This window comes from Cucurbita pepo, chromosome 5 (genome assembly GCF_057944985.1).
Source record: "Cucurbita pepo subsp. pepo isolate OVF chromosome 5, ASM5794498v1, whole genome shotgun sequence".
In the NCBI taxonomy this organism is placed as follows: Eukaryota; Viridiplantae; Streptophyta; class Magnoliopsida; order Cucurbitales; family Cucurbitaceae; genus Cucurbita; species Cucurbita pepo.
This window is the reverse complement of record NC_141802.1, coordinates 16,832,978-16,855,505: the sequence shown is the minus strand read 5'-3', so window position 1 is coordinate 16,855,505 and position 22,528 is coordinate 16,832,978. Positions and strand designations below refer to the sequence as shown.

General features: G+C 38.0%; 3 protein-coding genes, 1 long non-coding RNA gene, 1 other non-coding gene and 1 pseudogene across 7 annotated transcripts; 4 read left to right on the top strand and 2 right to left on the bottom strand.

Moving 5' to 3' along the window:
* Nucleotides 1-244: 244 nt before the first annotated feature.
* On the bottom strand, nt 245-1,804 carry LOC111779164 (transcription factor RADIALIS). The gene is made up of 2 exons (XM_087123831.1): nt 1,221-1,804; nt 245-460 (listed from the first exon to the last, which is right to left on the bottom strand). The coding sequence occupies exons 1-2, from the start codon at nt 1,499-1,501 to the stop codon at nt 436-438; spliced, it is 306 nt and encodes a 101-aa protein (XP_086979957.1). The 5' UTR covers nt 1,502-1,804; the 3' UTR covers nt 245-435.
* A 440-nt stretch (nt 1,805-2,244) lies between these two features.
* Nucleotides 2,245-5,533, top strand: LOC147792729 (uncharacterized). Of its 2 annotated transcripts, none has more exons than XR_015421068.1 (5): nt 2,245-2,435; nt 3,268-3,314; nt 3,409-3,470; nt 5,012-5,151; nt 5,301-5,533. It is a non-coding gene; the product is annotated as an uncharacterized LOC147792729 (long non-coding RNA). The 2 variants fall into 2 exon arrangements; XR_015421067.1 differs by having other exon boundaries at nt 2,245-2,537.
* Nucleotides 5,534-7,839: 2,306 nt separating this feature from the next.
* Nucleotides 7,840-9,000, bottom strand: LOC111795090 (glycine-rich RNA-binding protein). Its single transcript, XM_023677332.2, has 2 exons — nt 8,772-9,000; nt 7,840-8,475 (listed from the first exon to the last, which is right to left on the bottom strand). The coding sequence occupies exons 1-2, from the start codon at nt 8,883-8,885 to the stop codon at nt 8,071-8,073; spliced, it is 519 nt and encodes a 172-aa protein (XP_023533100.2). The 5' UTR covers nt 8,886-9,000; the 3' UTR covers nt 7,840-8,070.
* Nucleotides 9,001-12,412: 3,412 nt separating this feature from the next.
* On the top strand, nt 12,413-14,166 carry LOC111795117 (putative LRR receptor-like serine/threonine-protein kinase At2g16250 pseudogene; annotated as a pseudogene).
* Nucleotides 14,167-14,869: 703 nt separating this feature from the next.
* Nucleotides 14,870-14,943, top strand: TRNAT-AGU (transfer RNA threonine (anticodon AGU)). Its single transcript has one exon. It is a non-coding gene; the product is annotated as a tRNA-Thr (tRNA).
* A 2,298-nt stretch (nt 14,944-17,241) lies between these two features.
* On the top strand, nt 17,242-22,442 carry LOC111795784 (putative LRR receptor-like serine/threonine-protein kinase At2g16250). Of its 2 annotated transcripts, XM_023678367.2 has the most exons (4): nt 17,243-19,688; nt 20,568-20,702; nt 20,902-20,924; nt 21,624-22,442. In XM_023678367.2, exons 1-4 carry the CDS (start codon nt 17,740-17,742, stop codon nt 22,223-22,225), a joined length of 2,709 nt encoding a protein of 902 aa, XP_023534135.2. In that variant the 5' UTR covers nt 17,243-17,739; the 3' UTR covers nt 22,226-22,442. The 2 variants fall into 2 exon arrangements, with proteins under 2 accessions (XP_086980452.1, XP_023534135.2); XM_087124326.1 differs by lacking the exons at nt 20,902-20,924; nt 21,624-22,442 and having other exon boundaries at nt 17,242-19,688; nt 20,568-20,895.
* The last annotated feature ends 86 nt before the right edge of the window (nt 22,443-22,528 follow it).

The window sequence follows — 22,528 nt, the reverse complement described above, 5'->3', positions numbered from 1 at the left end:
TACTGACCTTGGTGATATAGATCGAGACCTAGATAGAGAACGAGACTTGTTAGTGAGATCCATATCGGTAATAGAAAGACCTGCCACAAAAAGCATTCGGAGCGGAAGTCGACCCTTCCCCCGCCATAATAGGACTACCTAGCTTCGCAGCATCGGTCTCGTAGTAGCACATATCTTTATTTAGTGATCGTTATAGGGATAATGAAACCAATGATAGAGTTGACCTAGCCTAGCGACATCCAAATAAAAACATATATTAAATTCATCCTCCAACATTAATTAGCCTTTTAGTTAGAAAAATGAACTTCTAAAAAATGAAAACCAAATTATCACGTAGGATTGCAGGTTTTGATTGTTGAAGACTTGCAAATAGCCGTCCAATCTTTGTTCTTCCTCATCCCACCCCCTTCCAAGTTGCTTCCAATTTCAACCATTTTAGTGAAGCTTCATATTTCTCATCCTGCAATTATTATTAAACTGAGTTAACTTCGTCCAACATATTAATCTTAAATTTAAAATTTTTAAAATCTTTTACTAATTTAATCATAACTCAATTGTTTAAGATAATATCCGAGTAAAATGATTTAATTTAAAATTTTAAAAATTTAATTATTCAAAAGAGACTAAGTCAAGATAATGTTTTTTTTTCCTTCCATTTATGAAAGAAAAGACTCCTCATCTACTAATATAGGTGTTCATCAACGTTCTTGCCACTTTTTTTTTTTTTTTTTTGGGTTAAATATTTTATTTACAAAAATAAATTATTTTAGATATTTATTTGAATTTTGTAGAGCTTTGAGAGTCCTTTTCTGAGTGACATTTTTTAAAACAAGATATTTTTACCATTTTCATTTTGCACCTTAAATTTTTTTTATTTCCAAAATTGGTCAAATTTAAAACTAATACTACAGAAAAAAAAAAAAACATTTTTTAGTAAGAAAAAAAAATCATAATTTTTTAAAAATTAAACAATAATAGTTTTTATTTTTGCATAGAAGCCCCAAGTCTAATGTGTTTGTTTAAAAGCAATGGATATTTGTGAGCAAAGGAAAATATCAACACTAAACAATTCATTAAGTTGCTTTTAGAATAAGGTTAGGTAACCAATTATAAGATTATAATATTAAACCCGCAATTATTGCTATTAATCAACTTTGAAGAAGGCACGTGACGAACATAGTTTAACGGTTATGAACAGAAGTACGTTATAGAAGAGGTACCTTTGTTCTTGATCATTGATGTTATCATGGGAGGTTCGAGGGGCGGAGGAGGAGGTGTAATTAGGGAATGGAACAAGGCCAGATTCAATGTGCTTGACATCCTCAACGAGAAGCTCGAAATGTCTCTTGACTTCATCGGCAGTCTTGTCACCAACAGCCTTGGCGACATTGAGCCAGCGATCGGGCGTGTCCTTGTCAAAGACAGCCAAGGCCCTTTCAAAGGCTTTGTTTTGGTTGGGAGACCATGAGGTAGAGTCATGAGAGGAGGAGATGGAAGCCATTGATGAAGGATTAAGTGAGAAAGAAGAGTTGAAGAAGGAAGGGATTTATAGAGAAAGGAAAGAAAAGGGAATGGGAGTGAGAATTTTGAATGATTTGTTTGCTTAGGAACCACAAAATGGAAAGAGGGAGAGAACACAAAGACGCACCATTTCTCTCTCCTTTCGGGGTGGGTTTCATCCGATCTATATCGATCGTCAGAATCAAATTTAGATTGTACTAGAGGGGCATAGCGGCACCGTCACCTGACGCCATTCTCGGATATAATAGCAGACTAGTAGAGTATACCTGAATTCAGACAGAGTCTTCCATTTTGAGAGAGTTGAAAAAGCACTATCTCGTTGAAAGGTTCTATACATCTGCCTTTTCTCAAGGCATTTCTTTAGACAAAGACTCCGTTTTTTATCGGATGGTAAATATTTCTCAGAATATAGACGGTGAATCAAACCCAGATTTGAATTGAAATTGAGATACTGATGCAAGTTCTTAGCCTTTGAATCAGATAGATTCATATCTAAAAGAGGTTGACAATAAGTTCTTTTAAAATTGACTATTTGTCCCTCTGTTAGAGGTGCAATCGAGTATAATATAATTATATATATATATATATATATATATATATATATTTAATTATTATTATTATTATTATTAATGTTAAATTTTAAGTTATATAAATTGTTAAAAACATTAAAAAAAAAAAAAAGGATTTTGTGATAAAGACGTGAGGATATAAAGAACGAATTGTTAAAACACAAAAACAAACCCCAAAATCGTATTAAACAATGGGTGTTAAAGCAAAAATCGTTCAAGAAATCGAACGCAGAGAAGCAGAGGCCCTGAAGAAATGGCCGCAACTCCACACGCGGATACCCAGATTTTGCAGGTTCTTCAAGGGTTCTTTCAGTGAAGAAGATGGATTAAAACCCATTTTTTGAGGCCAGCTTCTTCATCCCTTTCTGTTTTATTTTCATTCTTAGTAGTTTATCTATGGGCCCAAATTCAGAGCTGAATCAATGGATTCTACAAGGAATTTCACGTGTATGCTTCTGCTACAAAACCCCCTTTTGTTTTCTTTTCAATTTTTCATCTCTGCAAATTTTTCCCTCTTTCCCATGTTGCTTTAAATAGTAATCGCTTTGTGTTCTTCTTGCACTGTTGATATATCTTTGATGTGTCCTATCCTGAACAACGTTCCAAGCAAGGCTAGCTGGCCAAACGAGTCTGTACAATGATTGCCTTGTATGTGTATGAAGAAATGCCTGGTTCCCATTTCCTCTTTGTTGGGGGTTTCTTAGCCATTGATATCTTACCAAGTGAATTCATGTTTTTTCCCTGTTGTTTTCCATCATTGTCATAGATATTTGAACCTTAATTCTCTAAGCAATTTGCTTGGCTGTATTATCATCTTACATTGGAATTAGAACACATAGCTTAGGAGTGTGAAAGTCCAAGCATGTTAGAGCCATGATAAGCAATGAACTGATGGTTAATAACTAGAAGTTGGAATATTGATGGCTCGTTGAACCTCGTGAATTATAGATTTTCCAAATGAGTTTCTGGATAATCCCAACAGTTAATGGAATATGGATTGATCGCACGCCTATAAACGAGATGGGAGAACGAGCATTAACCCGATGAAAAGGATGAAATTGTATTGGTTCTTCAATGTGTAAACAGCCAGGATGAAATATTTCTTGATATCAAGCAAATCCCTGATGACCCTTTTGTTTTGTTTTGTTGGAACTGTTTCTGAATGGTGTTATTGCAGTCACCAAGATTGGCTCATATGCTTTTGCCTGCTTATTCTTCCCTCATGTAAGTTTTTAAGGGTCCACAGCTATGTATTCCCCTTGCTATATTTGGTTATTTTTATGTGAATAAATAGTGACATTTATTTTACTGGTTCCAGCTAGAAGATATGGTTGAGCTTTGGCTGGCCCATTTTATGTGTCTCAAGCTTCAATATTCAAAGTATGTATAATCATATTCCGACTGGTATCATGATATGTTTTTCAACTTAAATGCGATGTAGAATCTTTGTTGTCCTAGATGCAAAGAATTGTGACGGCCCAGCTGAATTCTTTGTCTACTCTTACTTTTCTTTTGTTACAAAAGATACTTGATCAGGGGACCTAATTTTTGTTTCTAATCGAGACGATATAGCATCGACAAAGTTATTGTCTTGGGATACTGTCGAAATACTTAGAATTCATTAAGAACAATCGATTCTCTTTTATAAGTATTGATTGGTGAAATTCTACACTATCCAGCTACGGTGTTTTACATGTCGAGTCGATAAGACTCCTGTTAGACATACTCTAAGCAAGCATCTGATAACATAAGATAGCAGAATGACCCCACTGCTTGAATCTACAGCTTAGGTAGAGAAGTCCAAAGCTAAACTCATCCATTGCAAACTAATATCTCAAAGTTGATGTCTATTTGAGCATAGCTCGACTTGTGATGACATATATCTTCGACCAAGGGGTCAAAGGTTTGAATCCTCCACTCTTACGCATTGGTCAAAGGTTTGAATCCTCCACTCTTACGCATTGTTGTACTCGAGTTATTAGTTTGCAATGGATGGAATGGAATCTCGAGTTACGCATTGTAGTCGAGTTCATTGCTTGATTATTACTTACACGTAATGGAATATGTGCACGCAGATACACCCTCTGTTGACATTAAGAATCCTTATAAGTATTGTCCTAATCCCTTTTCACATGAAAATAATACTGATATCAATTCTGTTGAGGATTAGAGAGGAATCCCACATTGGCTAATTAAGAGGTTGATCATGGGTTTATAAGTAAGGAATACATTTTCATTGGTATGAGACCCAAAAGCAAAGTCATGAGAGCTTATGCTAAAAGTGGACAATATCATACCATTGTGGAGGTTTGTGATTCCTAACATGGTATCAGAGCCATGCCCTTAACTTAGTCATGTCAATAGAATCCTCAAATGTCGAACAAAGAATTTGTGAGTCTCGAAGGTGTAGTCAGAAGTGACTCAAATATTGAATAAATGATGTATTTTGTTCGAGGGCTCTAGAGAAAGGAGTTGAGCCTCGATTAAGGGGAGATTGTTCAAAGGCTCCATAAGCCTCAGGGAGGCTCTATGGTGTACTTTGTTCAAGGGGAGGATTGTTAAGGATTGTTGGTAGAGGAGTCCTACATCGGCTAATTAAGAGGTTGATTATGAGTTTAAAAATAAGGAATACATTTTCGTTTTGGGGAAACCAAAAGCAAAGCCATGAGAGCTTATACTCAAAGTGGACAATATCATACCATTGTGAAGGTTCGTGATTCCTAACAAATTCCTCCCATCTTTGGGATTGTTCTCCTACAAAGTGGTCCTAGTCCTACGAGTCAGAAAGATTCGATCATGTTTGACTGTTGTTCTATGGGTGAATGTGAATATGCATAGTTTGTTTAGTTCCCAAAGGGTGGTGTAAAGGTTTGCATATTCAATTGCTAAGATGCGATGCATGGCTTTTGTATTCATTGCAGCCTAGTTGCTTGGAAGAAATGGACAAGAATCATGAACTTTATGGAGAGAAGAAGAATTGCACCGTCCCGACCTAGTTGGATGGTCCAAAGGCGTCTTCAAAAGAATAAAGATAACTTATTACACGGAATCTTACAAGCAGGTTAGCTTTTGAATTCCGAGTTGTTTGCTTTGTTTTTCTCCAAGATTATGCTGTGAAGTTAAAGAAATAGAAAAGGTCAGTGCAAAGTCCATTTAGGTCTGCTTGTATTAACTTCTGATATAATCTCATGCTGCTTATATATATTCCAGTGTCGAGAAAATGCACGTGAACCCACCGGGTGCTCGTGATGTGGCATGGGGATTCTCCTCTTCCTTCACTTGTCTGCTCATTGGTTTTGGTATAATTTCAAGACATTTTATTCATTCCTTTATTATTTACAGCTGCAGAGTTATTGGTTGGGCCTATATTAGTGAAGTATCTACAATTTTCTCATCTGATTAACGTTTAGTATTCTAAGTGAAGTTCATTTTATGCTTCTGAAGTTATTAAGTTCTATTTGTGGTCTTACTTTGCTTGGATTGACATTCAATAAAACTCACACATAGCAACTCGTTGTGGTGTGATCTACAAGCCTCTCTTTTCTTCGTCCCTATGAATGAACGGACAAAGTTATGAACGGACCTGCCATGGTTTATCAGGTCTTGTCAAGAGTTGAGAGAGAAGTGTTGTGGTGTGACCAAAAAGGACAGTGGATCACACAAAAGGATTGTGTTACTTAACACAAAAGGATTGTGTGAGAAAGTCAAACTAAGGTTCAAGCAAGGTCATATATGACAAGATCATTAGTGCTGTTAATGACAAAGCTTAGTAGGGGTTAGATGGGGCCTCAAGTCAAGGCTTTGTAAGATGGGGATGCGTCGAAAGTCTAAGGCAGGTTTTGGGGTAGATTTTGGTTAGTGAGAAATATGACAGTATGTCACATTTCAGGTGAGTTAAAAGATCATACAAGCTCTCCACGGATGGATGGAAAATCTTAAATGGAAAGACAATCTCATTTGTTTGTTTCGATTAGTAAAGTCAAGTCAGATGTCATTGTTGATGCTCAAGGCGACATAAACCATCAATATGACTCAATAGTTCTCGGTTGGAACAATACTTGCTTGATAGAGCCCAATAAGTGTTGTAATGGCCCATAGCATTCGATAAATAACTAAAAAGATAGATAGTGTTGGATGATGAAAGTCCCACATCGGCTAATTTAGGGAATGATCATGGGTTTATAATCAAAGAATACTCTCTCCATTGAGGTGAGACTTTTTGGGGAAGTCCAAAGCAAAACCATGAGAGCTTATGCTCAAAGGAGACAATATCATACCATCTAACAAATAGAATCTAATAAGTATTATAATGGCTCGGTAGGACATAATAGGTGTCGTAATCACCGAGTAATCCTTAAGCAAGTATTATAAGCTTGTTTTGCCCGAGTCCCAATAAGGTTTCGAGATGTAGAAGTATGACGGTTGTGTTGCTGATAACCAAGATGATGATAGAAAGTAGAGATGAAGTTGATATTGGTAATTGAATTAATGGGTGGTAGCTAAAATTAGGAAGTTGTTGTGAAATAATAAAGATAAATAGGATTAATAATAGTATTTAGTGGAAATATTGTTATTGGGAAGAGGGAGGAGAGAGAGAGAGAGAGAGAGAGAGAGAGAGAGAGAGAGAAGGGCATGTGAGAAGGTGTGGAAGGGCATGGCCACAATATTCGGCTACAGCGAAAAACGACAACAATACGTCGGGAATTGGACCCCATATGTCTTTCCTCTTTTTTTCCTTTTTTTTTTTTTTTTTCTTTTTTACCCTAAAACCCTCTCTCATTCATCATCCAAGTCCCTTACATTCTCTCCCTTTTTCTTTCCTTCAATTTTTAAGGCACATTTAAAGTGGTTTTCACACCATTGTAGAGGAAAAACATCTGGTAGAGGAAAATGAGATGTTTTGTTCCATTTCTCAATGTGGAATTATATAATCTCCTCTTGAGGCCAAGCGTCATTGCTGGTACTCGTTCATGTAGGATCTCACAATCCATTATCAATCCATCTCTTTTCAGGTCCCAGTATCCTCGTTGGCACACCATCCCGTCTACCCCTTGTGGTACTCGTTCATGTAGGATCTCACAATCCATTACCAATCCATCTCTTTTCAGGTCCCAATATCCTCGTTGGCACACCATCCCGTCTACCCCTTGTGGTACTCATTTCTCTCTTCAATCGACATGGGATCTTACAATCTATCCCTTTTTGAGTTCCAGCATCCTCTAGCACACCACCCAGTCCAACCCCTTCAAGGCCCAACGTCTTTGCTGACACACTATTCACTATTCGATGTCCACCCCACCACTTCTTTGTTTAGCCATTTGATAAATTAAATTCAAAATTTGAAAGAAAGAATATTCCTTCAACGATCAGATTCCACGCCCACTTGTCCATTACGGAAGTCGATGTGGCAGACCCATCATCATGGCCCAATTAAAAAAGAAATATACCACGAATCATTGCAAAAATATCTCACATCTTTTTCCACAAAAATATCTCGAATCTCCTACACGATATTTTCTGCTTACCTGTCGTCAATCGGATCAGACCAAAACTACAGCCAAATTATATTAAAAACTAATAATTATCTTCCCCATTTGCCGTTCCCAGTGCAATAATTATGGTCACAGTACAGGACACCTCTGAAAAAATCATGAAAATGGATCTTACTTTTTCTGAATAACCCCTTTAATGGAGATTCTTGGCCATGGCGGAAATTCGGCAGAGACAAAGGATGAACAGAAAACAAAGATTTGTTGAGAACGAAGAGCTGCACTACTTCATTTTCTTATATCATTTTTTCGTTGTAACAGAGACATAATGAGGAACACGAAACCCATCGGTCATCGGTCAAAAAAAGAGAGCACCCAAACGGAACACAGTACAGGGAAATCAAAAGGCTGCTAAGATTTTTTTTTTTTTCTTTTTATCATCACACTAATACTTCGACGAAACCAAAAGCTAAATCGTAATGCACCACCGCCTAATTTCTCCACCCTCCTTCAGATCCACCGCCGCCGCCACCTCCTCTCTGGTAGCGGCCACCATCACCACCACCGCCGCCGCCGTATCCACGGTCACGTCCACCGCCGTAACCACCACCTCCGTATCCACCTCCACCACCACCGTAACCACCGCCTCCACGGTTGTATCCACCACCACCTCCTTCACGGCGTCCACCGTAACCACCACCACCACCACCTCCACCACGGTTGTAACCACCGCCGCCGCCGCCACCGCCTCTTTGCTGAGCCTCGTTGACGGTGATACTCCGTCCATCAAGGTTCTGGCCGTTCATTGCTTCGATAGCGCTTCTCATGGCCTCTTCATCCACAAACGTCACGAATCCAAATCCCCTCGATCTTCCGGTTTCACGGTCGTTGACGATCTGGATAACAATAATCACAAGAAAACAAAGATCAGTCACAGAACCACAACAATTGAGGCAAACTGGAACAAAAATCAAAAGAAGAAAAATGAAAATTAAAGAAAAATCGATCGTTCTTCGTCTCTGTAACCAAGATGAAGGTAAACGTACCGATGAAAGGAGAGTAATAAAAGTAACATATCAAGAGAGTAGTAGTAGTAGTAAAGTAACACAAAACAGATGAGAGTCACAGATCAGATTTAGGATCGTCAAAGCCGAATCGGAACAAATCCAGATCTCGACGATGACAAACGGACCTTCGCTTCCACGATCTCGCCAAAGGAAGAGAAAGCCTTCTCTAAGGCATGATTATCAGTGGCCCACGCAAGGCCACCCACGAAGCAACGGTACTCAACAGACGAGGAAGCCATGGAAATCAGAAAACCCTAACCCTAGAAAGGGGTTCAAACAAGGAAGGAAAAGAGAAAGAGGGGGATCGACACAAATCCACACCTCTGAAGACGAACACAATGAGTTAGAAATGAACCAAGGGGTTGGTTATATAGAGGGCAGAAGATAACTATGGTTAGTTTTAGGGTTTGCTCAGTATTTAACTCAAGCGGTTTATTTGCAATCAGGGTTAACCTAAAAGGCGGTGTGATTGGCACCTTGTTTGGATGCGCCCCAAATCTTATCCTTCCCTCAGTTATTCCAATCCCCATTTTATGATATTTTTCTCCTCCTATAAATATCTACTTTTACTACCAAACCTAAAAATGTCAACTTCATCCCATTTGTATTATCATGATAAACCCTAATTACATAGAAAATTAGTGTTGAAATAATAAAATATTATATTAAGACAAAATTCGACGACACGGACCGACCTGAGGCAAAAGAGAAAAGAAAACCTCGCAATCTCTCTAAACCGTTGTGTTGTCTTAATTATCGAAACCCCTAAGGCAAGCACATTGTCACATCAGTCTCAATCTTCATTTTTTCATGGGTCACGTTCTTCTTCCTTCAAACAATTTTTATCGTTTGTTGTCATGGGTAGGTCTGGTTGTGTGAAATCTTATATCAGTTGGGGAAGAGAGTGAAACATTCTTGTGTGGAAACCTTTCCCTAGCATACGCATTTTAAAAACGTTGTGGAGAAACCCAAAAAGAAAATCCTAAAGAGAACAATATCTGCTAACGGTGGGTTTGGGCCAATACATATGGTGTCAGATGCAGAGGACAATTTGTCAATGAGGAGGCTAAGCTCCGAAGGGGATAGACATAAAGGTGTGTCTGCAAGGACGTTGGGCCTCGGGGGTGGATTAGGGGGTCCCATATCAATTGAAGAAGGGAACAAGTGTCAGCAAGATCGCTGGTCGAACGCTAGCCCTGAAGGGGGTGGATTGTGAGATCCGTTGGGAGGACAAGAACATAATAATAATAATAATATAATCATAATCTTCCATGATTATGTGGGCTTTGGGTCTTAATGGGCTTTGGGCCCAACCATCAAACCTGGGTTTGTTATTTTTGGGCTTAACCATTTAATTTGAGTTAAAACTTCGGCCCATATTTCGTATGGTCCAATTTGACTAAATTTAATTTAATTACTTAATTAAACATATTCACTTTAATTTGAGAATTTGTCAATTTTTGTCTTCAAATTAAATATAGGACACATGTCAACTTATAATTGGTGGCTAGTTTAATAACTTATTATTTTATGATTAATTTCTGACGTAACAATTTGTGATTATGGATATCTCATTGCCTTTTATGCTTAATTACCATTTTAGGATCGAGGTGAATTCACATAATTATTATTTTAGGTATTTTTATAAGAATAATTACAAACATAATACAATTCATTTAAAATAGGTTAAATTAATAAAAAAAAAATAATGTTGAATTTTATCTCAAAAATACAGTTTATAAAAGATTTAATAATACCCTTAAATTTAAAAAAAAAATTAAAAAATTAAAAAATATCTTTAAACTTAAAAAAATACTTTTATTATTAGTTTTTTTTCTTAATTTTTTTTTTAAATTTAAAAAGATTTTTACTACCACGTTTACACTTTTTAAAATAACATTAATAATTTTGGAGATAATTTATGAAGTATTAATAGACGATTTTTTTTTTCCATATATTCACGATAAGATTTTTTTTAAAACATTTTTATAAAGGGTAAAGGGTGTTAACGCTACGTTTAAAATTCCACACGTATTTTTTAACACAGTACTCACACGAGGAGTATTTTTTAAATGTTTAAAGGTATTAATGAAACTTTTTAAAGTTCTAACGTATTTTTTGAAACACTTTTATATATTTTATTTTATTTTTGTAAGTCTAGAATATTTTTATTATTTTAAATATTTTAAATATTAAATTCAGACAAAGTTGAATAGAAAAAGTATTAATTTCTATTTCAATGGTCGTGGTTAACCCGAACCTTATAATTATTGAATTAAACAAAATAAATTATTAGTAATATTTTATCATAAATTTCAATTTTCTTTCACAAAAATATTCCAATTAAGTTATAATATAATTTTTAAAAATATTATTACAATAAAATAAGAAATGAAAAAAAAAAAAAAAACATTGTTATATTTTGAATTAATCAATCTTATATAAATAATTAACACCTACCACAAAAAAGCTAGCTTTGTCTATTAGGGAAAAGGACATATAAAATTTTTAAATCAAAATTAATAAACAAAAAGGACATTGCTTGCTTGTTTGAGTTAAATACTCCATTAAATAATAATAATTAGAACAATTGAAAAAATTAGTTGAACTTTTCAAAATTAATTTGATTATTGTATGACTTTGTATTAAATATTTCTATTAAATAGTGGAAATTATTGATTATTCTAGACAAATATTTTTAAAAAATAAATTAGTATTTTACCCACATCAAAATCGGATCACAATAATATGCATTAGACATGGGATAACCTAGACCCGAGACGAACCATAGAAGTATCACAAAACAAAAATGCATGCTTACATCACGTTGACTAAGGACATCCAGCACGAAAATCATTAACCTAAATTGAATGATGGTAAAAAGGTTACTCAGCTCTAAATCACCTTTTAGATAGCATACGTCTTATCTAAAGCAATGCTAGATTAAAACGAGGAAAACCTACCGTGTACTTGTGAGATCCCACATTGGTTGGAGAGGAGAACGAAGCATTCCTTACAAGGGTGTGGAATCTCTGCCTAATAGATGCGTTTTAAAATCGTGAGGTTGATGACGATATGTAAAGTGCCAAAGTGGAAAATATCCACTAATAGTGGGCTTAGACCGTTACAAATGGTATCAAAGCCAGACAGAGGGCTGTGTGCTAGTAAGGATGTCGAGCCCTCCACGAAAGTAGATTGTGAGATCTCACATCGATTAGAGAGGGGAAAGAAGTGGGCGGTGTGTAAGCGAGGACGCTGGGCTCCCTAGGGAGTAGGTTGTGAGATCCCACGTCGGTTGGAAAGAGGAACAAAGCATTCTTTAAAGGGTGTGGAAATCTCTCCTTTGTAGATGCATTTAAAGCGACGACGATACATAACGAGCGAAAGCAAACAATATCTACTAGCGGTGAGCTTGAAATGTTATAGTACTAATATTATAATAAAACCAAACCAATCTTTTGAACGGGACCAAACCAATACATGAATAACTTCGACGTGCAACACATGATCCTTCCTTGAACCATTTGCATGCAACACATCACTACATCACCCTACGAAATTTCGTATTATATTTAGAAATACATTATTGTAACGAATTAGAATATTCATTTCACCAAGATGAATTAATCCATCTCGACGGTGACCAAAAATATTTTGAATAATTTATCAAGTTTGAATATTTCATTGCCAATGCTCAAGATATATCAATCAATTTTGTTCTTAATCTCTTCATCTTCCATCTCTTCCTCTTTTGAATCTGTCAAATCAATCATCTTCAGGATCCAAAAACACAGGGATTTCAATGATCGAGGGGTTTTGACACAAGGGGAAGATCAAGGAATTTTGGAGTTCATTCATGAGCCGTGGTGGAAGGACATGCAAAACGCAATAGATATCACGTTCTTGCTCTTGTTCTTGCTCTTCCCCTGTTTTCAGCTCACATTTCAGCAGCTGAGCTCAAGAACAGAGCGCGCAGCTCTTCTGGAACTCCGATCGTCCTTAGGCTTGCGAGGCAGAGACTGGCCCATCAAAGCCGACCATTGCTCTGTTTGGAACGGCGTACAATGTCGCAACGCTCGAGTTATTGGCATCAACATTTCTGGGTTTCGAAGAACTCGCCTCGGCAGACAAAACCCACGATTTGTTGTTGATGCTTTAGCTAATTTAACGCTTCTCCAGTCTTTTAATGCTTCTAAGTTCTTGCTTCCTGGACCCATCCCTGACTGGCTTGGTTCATCGCTCAAGTCTCTGCAAGTTCTTGATCTTCGTTCTTGTTCAATCCATGGTCCGATTCCATCGAGTTTTGGTAATTTAACGAATCTAACCACTCTGTTTCTCTCCAATAACAAGCTAAATGGGTCGATTCCTGCAAGTTTTGGCCAATTAATTCGGCTTTCTCTGCTTGATCTTGCCCGTAATGAGCTCACTGGTTCCATCCCTTTGTCAATATCATCTCTTGGGAACCTCTCATTTCTTGACCTTTCTTCAAATCGTTTAGATGGGTCAGTTCCTCCGCTCATTGGGTCACTCAGGCAGCTGCAAAAATTGAACCTTTCGAGCAATAATCTCAGTTCTTCATTGCCTGCTTCACTCGGCGACCTGGGTGTCCTGGTGGATCTTGATATCAGTTTCAACAAATTCTCCGGGCCACTACCGCCAGATCTAAAGGGCATGAGCCGCCTGCAGAGAATGTTACTAAGAAGCAATTTACTCGGTGGATCACTGCCAGATGCTCTGTTTTCGTCGCTCACCCAATTGCAGGCGTTGGCTATCAATGACAATCGTTTTACTGGTGCAGCCCCTGACGTGTTGTTCTTGACGCCTGGGCTGCGGTTTCTTGATATCTCTGGGAACAATTTCACTGGGTTGCTGCCAAATTCGAGCTTGAATTCGAATTTTAGCGATGGGACGTTGAATGTTTCTCGAAACATGTTCTATGGTGGGCTCGTGCCTGTTCTTGGAAGGTTTAGTGTTGTTGATCTGTCTGGGAATTATTTTGAAGGCGGTGTTCCAAGCTTTGTAGTGATGAATGCATCTTTGGAGAGTAATTGTCTTCGAAATGTTTCCAGGCAGCGGACATTGGAAGATTGCTCCTCGTTTTACGCTGCAAAAGGCCTTGAATTTGATGATTTTGGTAAGCCAGTCGCTGAACGGCCTCCTCCTGTTCCAGAGAAGTCTGGGAAGAACATGAACAATATAAGGGTAATTATATTGGCTAGCCTATTAGGATGGGTCGGGTTTATTGTTGTTGTTTAAGATCGAGTTATAGTTTAGTGGTAAAAATAGATTTTTTTTTTTTTGTTCGAGTTGGGAGCCGTGATTGAATAAAAGACGTTTATAGATCGAAGTGGTTTGAGTTAGAGATCCGAAAAAGTTTGAATTTGTATAAATTTGTTTGATTGTTTTAAGTTTGAATTTGTAATGTTTGTGTTTAGATTAGAAATGTTTCTTAAAAGTGTATTAGGTTGGTAAATTTGGAATTTGTAATACCACGATTGTGTTGATAATACGAATTTATGTTCCGTGTTCTTGTTGGTTGTCCCTACCTGTTCGTTGTTCATTAAGAATCTTCTAATTGTTCGAATCATTTGACCATCATTTTGCCTTAATTTTCTCCATTCCTTTAATCAATTGTTGTTCGTTTGAAAAATTCATCTTCGCTTTCAATTTCAATTTGATTTACGATCTTTACTGGGGAGCTAATGTACAGTCAATCATATCATATATACAGTTACACATGTTCAATGCTACGATAACATCCATCAAGCACGGAGCGCAGATATATACATTTCCATCCTCCATTTGAGCATGTTTATATACTACAGTAGAAAAACAATCCAATATATCATGCAAGGAACAAATAAGTCGAGCCACTAATAAGTGTAACTAATCTCATACTTCCTAGTTAGGTCATACTGATGCTATCCACGGAAGGTTAGTTTTACTAGCATGCATCCACGGAAGGTTTAGTTTTACTAAATATCCGTGTGGTTACGATTGTCATGTGCCTTCCTGTGTTCTTATCGTTTCTAGGTTCGATATGTCTACTCTTTGAAGTGGCTCTTGTAGCTCAGTTGGTTAGAGTACCTGTTTAGTAAGTGGGAGGTCTTCAGTTGAACTCTCAATATAGGAGCATTTCCTTCTTCCAAGCAAATATCCCACCCTAATGTGTAAGTTAGTTCGCTTATCGTTTCTCCATTTGGTATGTCAATTCTTTTAAGTGGCTCTTGTAGCTCAGTTGGTTAGAGCACCCGTTTAGTAAGCGGGAGGTCTTGAGTTCAACTCTCAACAAGAGCATTTTCTTCTTTCCAATCGGATATCCCACACTAGCAGTTTAGTTTGTTTATTTTCCCAACAATAAATTATTTTATTCTATTTTAATTTTTTGAGCTCCCGCTACCGTTTCGACTCTAGAACTTTCTATTATCTGTTCTCCTATTTTCACCCGTGCGTGGTGAGTCCATAATATCATACAACAATCGTCATCAAAATTAAGAACGATTCAATCATAAAAACTTCAAAATTAAGCATACTTAGCTTGAAACGATCTTATATTGGGTGACCTCCTGAGAATTTTTCTAGAAAGCATGTGAGTGAGGACAAAATATGCAAAAACGACTCGTGTTGGTTTATGGAAGATAGTTTTCGCTCTTAAAAATAACAAATAGGCAACGTGGTCATGTCTTGGACATGAGGCGTTACGGTTAAACTCTGAACGAGCTACTTAGATTCAATCATCTCTATATTTTTAAAGATTCCAACTCATATCGAACTAAAAATTGGGAACAGTTGTACCGACCGAGAGAAAGTGACGGGTGCAAATGGTTAAGAGGGAGTATAAATGAAATGGGGAAGGCATTGAATTGCTATTCTAAATGCACCCAATTGGTAGGGAGTTGAGAGTGATTGAGTCCTACTACAAATGCCCACTTTAATCGAGGGTGTTGGTAAGTTAAAGAGCTTTGAACCCACAAAGGTTTCCAAAATGGTCCAACAAATAATCTTTATGAATTTTGTCGACCAATTTATGATATTTAAGAGGTGGACTTATCTATTCGACCTACTACCGATTCAAGTACCGTTTCAACTCATGCACGTTTGCCATTTAAGGTCTCGACTCACTCAGTTTACATCTCAATCGAGTCTCTTTTTCGTATGTTATAAACTAAAATCTCTTTCGTAGATCATTGTCATTACCGTGTCTATTAAGTAGAGGTAGAATGTCGTTTCTCCAATCGATGTAGGTCATTGTAATTACAGTGTCTGTTAGGAAGAGGTTTATGTAATTTGTTAAGGAATGTTTTCTCTTCAACTGATATGGGATCTCTCGATCCACTCCCTTAGGACCCAACATCCTCGTTGGCACACCGCCCCAGTGTTTGGCTCTAATACCAACTATAACAGCTCAAGACTATCGCTAGCAGATGTTAAGAATGCCCTCTCTCCAATCGATGTGGGATCTCTCAATCCACCTCCTTGGGGCCAGCATCCTTGTTGACACACTACCTAGTGCCTGACTCTTATACCAACTGTAATAGCCCAAGGCCATCACTAACATATATTGTCTAATTTGGCCAATTACATATCGTCATTAGTCTCATGATTTTAAAATGAGTCTGTTAAAGAGAGGTTTTCACACGTTTATAAAGAATGCTTCATTTCTCTCTCCAATCGACGTGAGATCTCTCAGTTACATGTCATCACCATTATTACGGTGAACTCAATCAATTTGTTTGAGCTTATCTAAATAATGGAAATTCTTTTAGTTTTATCAGCTCATTTTAGCTAAACGACCCTCATACCAACCAACTATAATATATCATAATTGACCGAATACTTAAAAGACTAAGAAATAAAAATACAATAAATATACGAAGACACGCAGTTGACAGTTTAATTATGTTCATAGAAGTTGACTTAAACGCTCGAAAGAAAAACACAATAAATCTATAAATTCTAGAAAAGTCAATCGTAAATATATTATTTTAATATTAGAATTAGTCAATAAACTTTAAATTTTATTTATAAACCATCCAAAACATATCAAATATCTTTTAAAATTAATTATAAAACTAAAAGACCAGAGCTTATAATTGTCAAATTTTATTTAAAATATAATTAAAAGTACCAGACACAAAATTCCACTTTAAATATTAAATTTATAAATACTTCTATTATTTTATTTTTAGAATATAACAAATTTTAAATATTCAAAACGAAAAAGAAAAAAAATGTGATTTTTAATGATAAAAAATTCAATAATTTATCAGAGAACCTATCTAAAATTCATATGGTAAATTAATAATAACACCTTTAAATTTTAAGAAATTAAAAAATATCCTTAAATAAAATTATTTATTTTTTTTTTTTTTATAAAAGTAAAAATATTAATAATATTTTTAAAAGTTTATAAATACTTTTTAAACCATAAGAATATTTTGGATTTAAAAAAAAAAGTCAATGAAACTTTTATTTATTTGAAATAAATAATTAATAATTTTCCTATAAAATTAATTGTAAATGTAATTTATAATAAATTTACCTAAAATATAATGCAACCAATTCTGTTTTTTTTTTTGTCTGAAACCTAAAAAACCTGTGTTATTGTTACAGTAGCAGAGTCGCTTCCACTCAGTCGCTTCCCAGGCAAGGTGAGAGAGATGTCTGATGAACTAACATAGAAAACAGTGAGCGAAGGATTAAAAAACCAATTTCCTTTTGATTTTCAGAGAAAGCAGAGAAGAAGAAGAAAAGATTGAATCAAAAGGAAGCAAGAAAGGCAATCGGGTGTGTGGCTTTTGGGGCTGAGCTGTAGCAGTTGAAGGTCAAACAAACCCCACTTCCCCAAAAGCGGCTTCGGAGTGCCAATCTACAGCTTTCTTCACCCAAGATTTCTATTATTAAAACTGTGCTGTTCGTCAATTTTTGAAGGTTCCCCTTCTTCCCTTTTCCCCTTTTCCGGTTCTGTAATGGGTTTGTTTAACTTTGAGCGATTTGGTTATGGTCAAATGGATTGGGATTTGACATAAAGTGAAGATTGAGGGATTTTGGATCTAGAGATTGGAGTTTATTCATGAGCTGTGGTGGGAGGATATGCGAAACGCACTCGATTTCATGTTCTTGTTCTTGCTCTTGTTGTTCTTGTCCTGTTTTGAGCCCACATTTCAGCAGCTGAGCTCTAGAACAGAGCGGGTAGCCCTTCTGGAACTTCGATCGTCCTTGGGTTTGCGAGGCAGGGACTGGCCCATCAAAGCGGACCCTTGCTCTGTTTGGAACGGCGTTGAATGTCGGAATGGTCGAGTTATTGGGATCAACGTTTCTGGGTTTCGAAGAACTCGGCTTGGTAGACAAAACCCACAATTTGTTGTTGATGCTTTAGCTAATTTAACGCTTCTCCAGTCTTTTAATGCTTCTAGGTTCTTGCTTCCGGGAGCCATTCCTGACTGGCTTGGTTCATCGCTCAAGTCTCTGCAAGTTCTTGATCTTCGTTCTTGTTCTATCCTTGGTCCTATTCCATTGAGTTTTGGAAATTTAACGAATCTAACCACTCTGTATCTCTCCAATAACAAGCTAAATGGGTCGATTCCTGCAAGTTTTGGCCAACTTATTCGGCTTTCTGTGCTTGATCTTGCCCGTAATGAGCTCACTGGTTCCATCCCTTTATCAGTATCATCCCTTGGAAACCTCAAATTTCTTGACCTTTCTTCAAATCGTTTAGATGGGTCAGTTCCTCCCCTCATTGGGTCGCTTAGGCAGCTGCAACAATTGAACCTTTCCAGCAATAATCTCAGTTCTTCATTGCCTGCTTCACTCGGCGACCTGGGTGTCCTGGTGGATCTTGATATCAGTTTCAACCAATTCTCCGGGCCGCTACCGCCAGATCTAAAGGGCATGAGCCGCCTGCAGAGAATGTTACTAAGAAACAATTTACTCGGTGGATCACTGCCAGATGCTCTGTTTTCTTCGCTCACCCAATTGCAGGCATTGGCTATCAATGACAATCGTTTTACTGGTGCAGCCCCTGATGTGTTGTTCTTGACGCCTGGGCTGCGGTTTCTTGATATCTCTGGGAATAACTTCACTGGTATGCTTCCTAATTCAAGCTTGAATTCGAATTCGACTGATGGAACATTGAATATTTCTCGAAACATGTTTTACGGTAGCCTCGTGCCTGTTCTAGGAAGGTTTAGAGTCATTGATCTATCTGGAAATTATTTTGAAGGCAGAGTTCCAAACTTTGTGTCAATGAATGCATCTCTTGAGACTAATTGTCTTCAAAATGTTTCCAGTCAGAGGACATTGGAAGACTGCTCCTCATTTTATACTGCAAAAGGTCTTGATTTTGATAATTTTGGCAAACCAAGCTCTGCACAACCTCCTCTACCCGAAAAGTCTGGCAAGAATAAGATCAATAAAAGGGTAATCATATTGGCCAGCGTATTTGGAGGGGTCGGGTTTATTGTCTTTATGGTGTTGCTAGCAATGCTGCTGTTTCTATATATTGGCGGGAAGAGAGCGTCGGGGAATCAAAGGGGTGTTAGTGTAGGACCGATACCTACTCGAAGCAGTGAACTCCCTCCTGACCAATCGATTAACTTTTCGAGTTTAGGCGACGTTTTTACAGATAAACAGCTTCTTCAGGCTACTGGTGGCTTTAGTGATGAGAACTTAATCAAACTTGGTCACTCCGGGGATCTATTCCGCGGTGTCTTGGACAATGGGGCCAATGTCGTTATCAAGAAGATCGACTTGCGAACGGTTAAAAAGGAAACTTACCGAGTGGAATTGGATTTTTTTAGTAAGGCGTCGCATACGAGATTGGTTCCCCTTTTAGGACATTGCCTAGATAATGAGCATGAGAAGTTCTTGGTTTATAAATATATGCCAAATGGAGACTTGGCGAGTTCCTTGGTTAGGAAAAGTAATGTTGATGATGAAAATGTGCAGTCTTTGGATTGGATAACAAGACTTAAAATTGCATCAGGAGCTGCTGAGGGTCTTGCTTATATGCATCATGAATGTTCTCCGCCGCTCGTGCACAGGTACTTAGAACCTTTGTTATTGTCTATTTACTTTCGAGTTTTGTTGATGTGTATGTTATCAATTGCTCGTGTTCGCTTATTGTCGTTTTGTGGCTCCTTCGATTAAGATCAATGTATGGGTGATTGGGCTAATAATATAGTTATCCATATTTCTATCGCGACTGAGTCAGTTGACCAAATTTCTTAGTAAACTAAACTCAAGCTCTGTGAGATTCTATATCGGTTGGGGAGGAGAACTAAACATTCTTACAAGGGTGTGAAACCTCTCCCTAACAAACGTGTTTTAATAACCTTGAGGGGAAGCCTGAAAGGGAAAGCCAAAGAGGACAATATCTGCTAGTAGTGGGCTTGGGTTGTTACAAATGGTATTAGAGCCAAACATCAGGCGATGTGACTGCGAGGAGGTTGAGCCTCGAGGGGGGGTGGACACAAGGCGGTGTGCTAACAAGAACGCTGGCCCCGAAGGGGGGTGGATTGTGAAATCCTACATTGGTTGGGAAGGAGAATGAAGCATTCTTTATAAGGATGTGAAAACTGGGGTGGACATGAGGCGGTGTGCCTACAAGGACGCTGGGCCCCGAAGGGGGTGGATGTCAGATCTCATATTGGTTAGGGAGGAGAACGAAACATTCTTTATATGGGTGTGGAAACCTCTCCCTAGTAGACACGTTTTTAAAGCCTTGAGGGAAAGCCCAAGGAAAAGCCCAAATAGGACCATATCTACTAGCGATCGGCTTGGGCTGTTACGAGCTCTGTTTTGTGATTGTATAGCTCAAAGAGGACAATATCTGCTAGCGGTGGACTTAGGCTGTTATGAGCTCTCTTGTGTGATTGTATACGTTGTTAAGTTATCAACATTTTTTCCTTTGGTCATTGAAGAGATGTTCAAGCTAGCAGTATACTTCTCGATGATAAATTTGAAGTCCGACTCGGGAGCTTGAGTGAAGTTTGTGCCGAAGATGGGGACTCGAACAGCCACCAGAATCGAATTTCCAGGTTGCTTCGGTTGCCACAGTAAGTACTCACCTCTTCATTACAATTGAAATATCAACGGTTCAGTTTATCTTTCTCTTCATTACAATGATGATTCTCTATGATTAAAACATGGTGCCACAGTAAGTACTCATTCTAGCTCATAAATATTGGTTATTTCTATCATGTATTTTCTTTACACATGAGGCTGTAATGATCATTTTCTCTTTGAAACGTGCAGGTCGTCCGAGCAAGGTTCTTCTGGTATGTTCAAATTTACATTTTGTCTTCCTTTCATGATTAAAGATTTCCTTTGTCATGGCTGTATGCATGTTTATCTGTGAGATCCCACATAAGTTGGAGTGGGGAACGAAGCATTCCTTATAAGAAAATCTCTCCCTAGCAGGCGTGTTTTAAAACCTTGAGGGAAAGCCCAAATAAAGACAATATCTGCTAGCAAGCAGTGAGTTTGAGTTGTTATAAATGGTATAAGAGCCAATCATTGGGCGGTATGCCAACGAGGACGCTGGCCCCCAAGGGGGGTGGATTGTGAGATCCCCATCGGTTGGAGAAGGGAACGAAACATTCCTTATAAGGTGTGGAAACCTCTCTCTAACATATGCGTTAACTTGGAGGGGAAGCCCAGAAGAAAAGCTCAAAGAGGACAATATTTGCTAGCGGTGAACTTAGGCTGTTACAAATGGTATCAAAGTTAGTCACCGGACGGTATGATAGCGAGGACGCTGGACTCTCAAAGGGGGTGGATTGTGAGATCCCACATCGGTTGAAGGGAACGAAACATTCCTTACAAGGGTGTGGAAACCTCTCCCTAATAGACGTATTTTAAAATCTCGAGGGGAAGCCCGGAAGGGAAAGTCGAAAAAGGACAATAGGATCTAAAGTTAGTCCCATATTTGAAACCGTGTTTAGTCTAAGATCGCTTTCTTGAATCGAAATTTGCAGGGTCACAGACATCAGTGTGTTCCTATGACGTTTACTGCTTTGGGAAGGTGTTATTAGAGCTAGTGACAGGCAAGGATGGCATCAGTGGCACCCCAGACACCCAATTGAAGGAATTTTATGATCAAACATTCCCATACATCAACATCCACGACAAAGAATTAGTGACCAAAATCATCGATCCGAACCTGATCGTCGACGAGGATTTCTTGGAGGAAGTGTGGGCTATGGCCGTTGTTGCAAAGTCATGTCTAAACCCGAAGCCTTCGAGACGACCTCAGATGAGATACATTCTAAAGGCCTTGGAAAACCCTTTAAAGGTAGTGAGACAAGAAAGTTCAGGTAGGCTGCAAGCGACATCTTCACGAAGCTGGAATGCAGCTTTGTTCGGGAGCTGGCGACAGAGCCTATCGGATATAACGGTCGTACCAGCTGCGACAATGTCAAGGGCAGTGGGAGGTAGCTTCAAACAGTCAGGAAGTTCAGGTTCACAGGGAAGTGGCCAGAACAACGGCGGTGAAGTGTCACGGAGAATGCAGTCGAAGGAGATATTCCCCGAGCCACCGGATGAGCAAGACGAGAGAGTAGAGTATCATTACCATTAAAGAAAATTCATTGATATCGATTCTTTGTCAATAACAAACACAGCAGACATCCCAATTGAGAGAGCCTGATAACTACCCGACCCAACCTGACCCAACCCGAACCTATTGGTTCTGTAGCCGGAGAGGGTGGCTGACACCCTCAGGTCTCTGCCATGGAAAATTGTCATTCTTTGAGAAATGTATGGGGTTTTTTATTAATATTATTATTGGTGAATTCTATGTTTTGTGGAAGGCATGGCTTTCAGGCTTGCTGTAGGCGTAACTTTTCAAAATGAAAAATGATAATATAAATAATGAAGAAAA